Source organism: Octopus bimaculoides, chromosome 1 (assembly GCF_001194135.2).
Source record: "Octopus bimaculoides isolate UCB-OBI-ISO-001 chromosome 1, ASM119413v2, whole genome shotgun sequence".
Lineage (NCBI taxonomy): Eukaryota > Metazoa > Mollusca > Cephalopoda > Octopoda > Octopodidae > Octopus > Octopus bimaculoides.
Genome location: NC_068981.1, coordinates 151,876,444 through 151,884,557, shown reverse-complemented (window position 1 = coordinate 151,884,557; position 8,114 = coordinate 151,876,444). Strand labels below are relative to the sequence as shown.

General features: G+C 32.6%; 1 protein-coding gene across 5 annotated transcripts in view; it reads left to right on the top strand.

Moving 5' to 3' along the window:
- LOC106873108 (obscurin) overlaps window positions 1-8,114 on the top strand; it is a 162,686-nt gene that overhangs the window by 62,622 nt on the left and 91,950 nt on the right. For all 5 annotated transcript variants that reach the window (XR_008265146.1, XR_008265148.1, XR_001409839.2 and 2 more), the window contains exon 3: window positions 5,956-6,216. Coding sequence is in view for 1 of the 5 variants with exons in the window: in XM_014920336.2 (XP_014775822.1) it covers window positions 6,087-6,216 (130 nt within the window). In the remaining 4 variants the exon portion in view is untranslated. The remainder of the gene's footprint in view (window positions 1-5,955; window positions 6,217-8,114) is intronic.

Here is an 8,114-nt window from a genome sequence, read left to right as displayed (position 1 = left end):
AATAATAATAATAATAATAATAATAATAATAATAATAATGATAATGATAATGATAATAATAATAATAATAATAATAATAATAATAATAATAATAATAATAATGATAATAACACCTTTTACTGTCATCTTAAGATCACACCATCATCTTACCGCCAAATTACTTTTAAAATGAACTTCTAGTTTTCTTATGCCTTGACAAATATTCTCTAGAACAATACTCTATGCAAAACCATAACATCAACTTGAACTTCTAACTTGTTGTCTCTTGCGGTCTCTGGATGACACTTGGAGTCAACTTGTGCAAATACAAAGCAGAAGCCAAACATATAATAATAATAATAATAATAATAATAATAATAATAATAATGATAATAATAATGATAATAATAATAATAATCCCTTGATAAGTGTTACAGGCACCATCTAGAGGTTGTAGTAAATGGCGAGGGCGTCACCATCCTTTGGAACTTTCCTATACAACCTGACAGAAAAATTGACTCCAATTGACCAGACATTGTGATCAAGGACTACAACAGACGAACTTGTCTGTTAATAGATATGTCTGTCCCACAAGATCAAAATATCTCAAGAAAAGAATGCAAAAAGCTTTCTCACTATAAAGATCTGCAAACTGAAATCACAAAAATCAAAAAAAAAAAAAAAAAGCTTAGTACTATGATAATACCAGTAGTAATTGGTGCATTGAAAATGATAAAAAAGGGAGCTGAGAAGTATATTAAGCAACTCCCTGGTAACTTCAGTCTCTGTGAACTACGAAAGATAACCTTAATGGGTACAGCCCATATATTATGGAAAGCACTCATTACTTTCCCACTTTGATAGAATGACACTCCTTCAAAGTAGGAATGCAGTATTTGGCATTTTGAATTTGAAAAAGACAGTCAAGCTGTAGAAATATCGTTCAAACCTATATGCAATCTATTTCAATCACATCACGCTCTTTGTATAGTTTATTTACCTTCGTGAAGAGTTATGTCAATCTTTTTAAAATATAATGATGATGATAATAATAATAATAATAATAATAATGATAATAATAATAATAATGGTTTCAAATTTTGGAACAAGGTCAGTAATTTTGGGGGATAGTTAAGTCGTTGACGCTAACTCCAGTGCTCAAGTGGTACTCATTTTATAAACCCCAAAGGATGAAAGACAAAGCACTTGAACTCAAAATGTAAAAACAGATGAAATACTGCTAAAACTTCTGCCTGATGTGCTAACAATTCTGAAAGTTTGCCACCTTAAGTAATAATCCTTTCTACTATAAACACAATGCCTGGATTTTGTGGGGAGGGTGACAGTTGATCACATCGACCCTAGTACTCAACTGGTACTTAATTTATTGACCCTGAAAGGATGAAAGGCAAAGCCAACCTTGGCAGAATTTGAACTCAGAACGTAGTGACAGACGAAATATCTCTAAGCACTTCACCCAGCATGCTAATAGTTCTGCCAGCTTGCCACCTTTGCCAATTTAAGTAGTAATAATAATAATAATAATAATAATAATAATAATAATAATAATAATAATAATAATAATAATAATAACAACAACAACAATAACAATAATGTTCATACCATTTCTGTGGCCTTGAAAGTACACAGAAATGATATGAACATAAACCAGAAGGTGTTACTGAGAATAATGAGCAAAAGGTATTATGGGATTTTACAATCCTGTGTGACTCAGTAATTGATGCTTGGAGACAAGATATTGCTGTAGTGGATAAAAAGCTGAAGGAAACCAAAATAATAGACACTGCCTGGCAATGCACATGTGGGTGACAAAGAGCTGGAAAAAGATTGAAAAGTCCAAGCTGCCAAAAGATGAAATTACATGAATGTGAGCAATAAAAAAGAGTAATTGTCATCCCAGTAGTTATAGGGGCCCTTGGAGTATCAATAATCAGGTTTGAGAAATTTGTTGTAGAATTTGGGATTAATATGAAGGTAAAACATGCTCAGAAAACTGTTCTATTGGGTCAAAGAGATTCTGTAAGACCTTTGACAACAGGTTGCTGTCTGTTCTTACAGATTAAACTGGAGCAAGTAAAATTGAGAACTCTGAGGAGTGAAATAGAAATAATGATAGCAATAATAATGATAAAATTGAATGGAGGGAACATCATTAAAGCCATAAATACATGGGCTATGCCCTTACTGAGATAATCTGCTCTCTTTCTGAAAAGTTGAGTTTGGATGGAAGAACTAAAAGGCTGCTCTCAGTGCACAATGCATTCCATCTTAAAAGCCATACTGACTGACCCTACCTACGTAGAAGAGAAAGTAACAGAGGATTACTAAATGCAGAAGACACTCTTAATATTGGAATAATGGATCTGGAAAATTATATTGAGCAGAGTAAAGAAAGAATACTATTGGCAGCAAGGAAACTGGAAAGAAATGGAACTACATTATTTCATTAATTAGCCATATAGGCTTTACACAGAATGGCCGTAGCTAGGGCTGGACAAAGACAAAATGTAGAATGAAAAGATGATACATATGAAAAATGAGAGGGGCGCTTGGGTGGGCACAGTTCCCACTCCAAGACAGTGTTGTTCTTTTTTGCCATGCCTTCAAAAAAAAGTTCAAAAAATCCAAAGAAAAGTTCAACAAAAAAGTTCACAGTAAAAATACCTAAATAAATAAATAAATAAATAAATACATACAAAAGGAACAGAAAGACAGAGCAGAGAAAAAGAAGGAAGGAAGACAGTTCAAGACACTGCAACACAATTCCGGCCAATCGGTAATCCTAGCAGGTATTCCAGTAAAAGCAATCCAGGGTCACAGCAACCGGAACACAGAGAAATCCTTCACAAATTGTTAGAATTTTTTTTTTTTTTTTACTTAGGATATTTTATTGAACAAATTAAAATATTGATGTTTATAAATCTTTTATAAGATACAATATTTATCTGGTAAAATGTTCCCTCACAAGTAGTCTTTATTTTAGTATTCAATTAATTTTCCACTTGTTATGGTTATCTCTATAGATTTTCCATAGAAATTATTGCTGGTACTAATTTCGTTATAGTGCTGCCTATAATCTCTATAGAAAATCTGTAGAGATAAGCTTAACAAGTGATGTAATAGCACTGCTAACACAAGAGAACACAATATTAACTTATAAAAACGTTTGATATACTTTGTTGTATATCATGGTTGCATAACAGAATATGGTGTCCCTACAGATCATCAATTAACTTTTGTTTAAGTATCTATCAAACTATGCTACTTTGGATTGGTTAGTTTGATTTTACATTAGTATATGTTGTTATAACATTGTGTTGTCAGTGGCTTTTAGTAAATCAAACAGCTTGATTGACTGAGGCAAATAGCATAATGGGATTTTCCTTTTTTTTCTTCTATGGTTTAATCAGCAGAGGAATGACATTCCTCATGACATTTGCAGGGTGTTCAAGACTGGTAGAGAATTGGGGAGATGAATAAGATAACTATAATTCATAAAGAATATAACTAGTTTCAGAGTGAGAACCTAATCTAAGTACTTTCAATGAAGAAAACTCCACTAAAAGTAACTGTGGGGCAATTGGTGGTATTAATGGGGTAACAGGTTAAGTCTATCATTCAATAATTGTAATAACACTTACTAACTATCAACAATATGTGGCTTATGGAATGATATTTAAGAAACTGTGACTAATTACTTTGTTGTGTTTAAATGATCCAACAAGCTTTCATACATTGGTGGTATGGGCTTGCGATATTGTGAAGACTGGGCTTAGAAGAGTCCTACAGATAATTTGTTGTCATTGTTGTTACTATTGTGTGAATGTGTGTGTGTGTGTGTGTGTGTGTGTGTGTAGGTATGCATGCATGTGCACGTGTGTGTGTGGGGGGGGGGCATATCATAGTTTATAGAGTGTATATGATGTAGTTTCTGCTGATCATCCAGTTATTTTTTTTAATGAGAAATTGGGTTGGACATTGGTGATGGGTGGTTCTCTAGTATAACAGTATAACTAATTATACAGGCAGAATGTTAGGCAAATTTACCTGCAAAGATGTTACTATACAAACCCATCTAGATTAAGAAGTTGAAAGAAGAATTCTACAAAATTGGATTAAACTTTTTTAGTAAAGAACCTAAGACTCTTTCTGAAATTAAGAGAGAAGAAGACAAGAGAGAGAATGGGGAGGTTGGTAGGTGTTCTGTAGTATAATTGGTAACATGGCCAATAATCAACTGGTACAAGGTTTGAGTCCTGCCAGTGCATCTGTTTCTGTTCTGATTCTCAAGCTGGTGTTTATGAAGTCTGATGTCAGTTTATTTTGAAAATCTTAGCAATTGATTTATTCACTATTTACAGTGTAGTTCATTATTTATCATAGTTTATACAATGACTTTTATATAGTTTCTACTAACCATTAAGTTATTTCTCATGTCAAGTCTGAGTGGATAACATTGACATTGGGATGGGTTTTTAGTACTCCTGTTTTTGCTTGGGAAGTGAATTATTAATAAATTTATGCCATAATCCACCACTAAAAGGAAATAATCAGTGCTATAACTAGAAAAATGATGCAGGTATGAAACATCTTATCTGTAATCTGTGTTTTCTTAAATTAGCTGTTTAATCTAAGGATTTTCAGAGTTAACTCCAAGATGTATTTTTTATTAAGCAGCTTATTACTGTTAAAAAAGAAGACATGTTGTTTATTATGCCACCAACACTAGGTTACTATGGTTGTTTAGCCCCAGGTAGTCTTGATTGAGTAAACCTATGGCCAAAACTATTCCGGCAGTAATCACCTCAGAATTTCTTGCACTTTTTAAAAAAAATATTGTATATCTAAAATGACATTAACCAATTTGTCCTTCTTATTAAATATAGTGGAGTTTGATTTTGATGAAGATTTTGCTGTTATCTCTATCCAAGTCAAGTGATGATGTATTGAATGCCTCATCACCTCTTGTCAGGTTCTTTTAATGGACTATGAACACTCTCTGTTCTCTTTAGATTAGTTTTGAAGAGATGTTTCCAAAATAGGCCACCTTCATTGGAGTGTTAATGTCATATAACTGAGTTTCAAAACTGCAATAGAGATCGTTTGAAGAGACATATCATAGCATATGTGAGGTGGAAAGTAGGATCCAGGGAAACTAGAGCTGGCATATGTTGATAAGTTAGTTAGTGAATAGAAACACTTCAAAGATGTAATAAATTGGTTTTCCATGAGGAAGAGTGTTGGAGTAGGAAAGCTTATATGTTCTTGCTCTTATCCAGGCTAGAGCCTAGAGTTTGTACCATTAACATTTTGATGCTAACTTTTCAAAGATAAAACTAATAACTTCTCATTATCATTGCTGCCATTGTTATTTTACATCTGTTTTCTATGCTAATATAGTTTAGATGACTCATCATGGCACTACTTGGTTTTTATTTAGATTTATTGCCCTTCAAGGTGAATCAGAGGACTATGTCTCATTTGTATATTTAGTATTGTATAATTAACATTAACTAGATAATACTAATTGCCAGATTCAAATTTAAACTTCAAATATTTCTTACACAAATCTTTCTTCCGCTTAACTCTGAAAGCAATTTTACTTAGCCAATTATCAGATCTCTACATCTAGTTAATCAATGGGCAAAAGGAGGAAAATATAATAGTTTGGTCACATAGCAACACAACAAGGTACCCTTCCCTAAGTGAAGTTGTGCAGTGATTGTGGTCATACATGGAAAAACAAATGAAAGAGGAAGAGAAGACCACAAATGGTGGTGATTAAGCATCATTGAAAAACGGACAGGGAAGAAAATGATGTAAAATACAAGATTGGATAGGAAAGGATGAAAGAATGAGGCTGCATCTCTTGCTATGCATTTTTGGCTTTCTTAGATTTTGAATTTTGATTGATTGATTGGTTGGTATAAATAATATTTATTTTTTGATTTGTAGTTCAATCAACACCTCTTGAAGAACTATGTGCACTAGTTGGCATTGAAGGCATAAAGAGAAGACGAGAGTTGATTTGCAGAGAAACACCTGAAAGTACAACAAGTGAAGTAAGTTATTCAGGCTACAGAACCATGCTTGCTTCAGAAGAAAGCCTTGATAGCCTGTTTGAGGCTCAAGCCACAATTAACAATACAACAATTAATTTTGAAGAAGATCTATCAGCTATCAACAGGCCATACTATGACATGCTCACTTGTAAAGGTAAGTTTGATTATTTCATATTGAACTAAATTATTACTTGTCATATATGGATAACTTTGGAAGTACACTTTTGTCATTGTCATTAATATCAGGAAATATAGCTTACCTACAATCTAAACTTTATCAACATAATAGCGATCCACTCCATAAAAAACATATCTTGGTAAAATTTCATAGAAAGAAATGTGTAATATTTATTAAGATATAAAACCACTAATCTTGCTTCTCTTATAATAACTCTCTATGTATCTTCTATTTACTCTATCTCCACTTCTCACTCTATACAATGGAGAAATCAACTAACCAACTAACATTTATATTGGCTTTTATTAGAGATTTTGTTCCAAGAAGAAATCTTTTGTATGAAATATCTCATGATCAGAATTTGTTCCTATCTTTCCAGTACTAATTTCATGTTAGAAAATATAAGGATATGGAATCAAGTCAAATAATTAGAATTTGTGAGATTAAAATAATGGATTATCTTCAGAATTTATCCTCTATATTGAGTCTATAGTCATAGATTATTTCAGTTAATTGAACTGAAATATACATGTCACATCTATCAGAAGAAGAATGAGTATGATTATGAAACAATAGCAGAAATTATAGAAGGATATCCAACATATGTTTAAACAATCCATATGCAGCAAATACTTAACTGTCAAAAATATCCAACCCATGCTAATATATACCTTCTAAAAAGAAGCTATTAAATGTCCACTGTCATTATTATTGCTAAAATCAATTTTTCCTCAAGGCAGGTACGTGTGTCTGAAAAAAAATTGGCTCTTTCTGGGAGCATCTTTAAGGCAATAATCTACTTATTGATGGTCAGAATTAATAAGAATTAATATCAAAGTAATAATTATATGAGTATATTTGTTAAAAAATATCATAAAGGATCAGAGAACATTTTTTTAAAGTTATAGAATCACTAATTGAGAAACAATATTAAGAAAAATTTCTTTAAGTAGATTTATGCTCAAAATTAAATAACACTACTTAAATGGGCTTGAATGAATGAATTTTTTTGTTTTTATTAAAATTGTATATCAACAAATACTTTCAATAGGAGATGGAATTGTGTGTGTGTGTGTGTGTGTGTGTGTGTGTGTGTGTGTGTGTGTGTGTGTGTGTGTGTGTGTGTGTCTTCTTATACTATAGTTATTCCAAATACTCAAATACTTCAAACACAAGTTGTGAGGATACATATGCAATGAATGTGCTTAAAAATTAAATAGTGCTCATTATGAAATTAGTATTCCATTTTAAATGGTTGCCAACTCTGCTGGAAACAGATTATTTTTCAATATTCATTCGATATTTTGGTGGATGCTTTTCATATTAGAGTTAGTATTGGAAAGGAATTAAACCTCACAGCTTTATAGCACTGTAAGGAAGCTTCTCTGCAGATGCTCAACCTGCAAGAAAAAGCTCTCAAATTCCCTCAGTTAATAATGCTTTTCTGTTTACAAGAAAAAGGACCATTGAATAATGTCATGATAAATGAAAAGAAAAAAAGAAACAAAACAGGCAAGATGGTCACAACTAGAAGGCTATTTTAGTCATCGTCTGCTCAGTGTGTTGATGTGCTGGGCAATAATAAAGATGACAAGAAGTGGAGAGATAAGTCAGGAGTGCCTGAATGACAATGCCATGAGACTAGCCTGCATTGAGAAGCTAGGGGTGGGAGTAGTGGAGTGGTGGCAGTAGAAAAGAAGACAGAGAGAGGAGACTGCAAATCTGTAGGACTGGAATGCATTTGCAAGTAACTTTCTTTTTAATCCAGTGACCTTTCTTTTGGATATGTTTGTGTGTTTGCGCAAACTCACACACATGCACGTGTGTGTGTGTGTGTGTCTGTGTGTGTGTGTGTGTGTGTGTGTGTGTGTGTG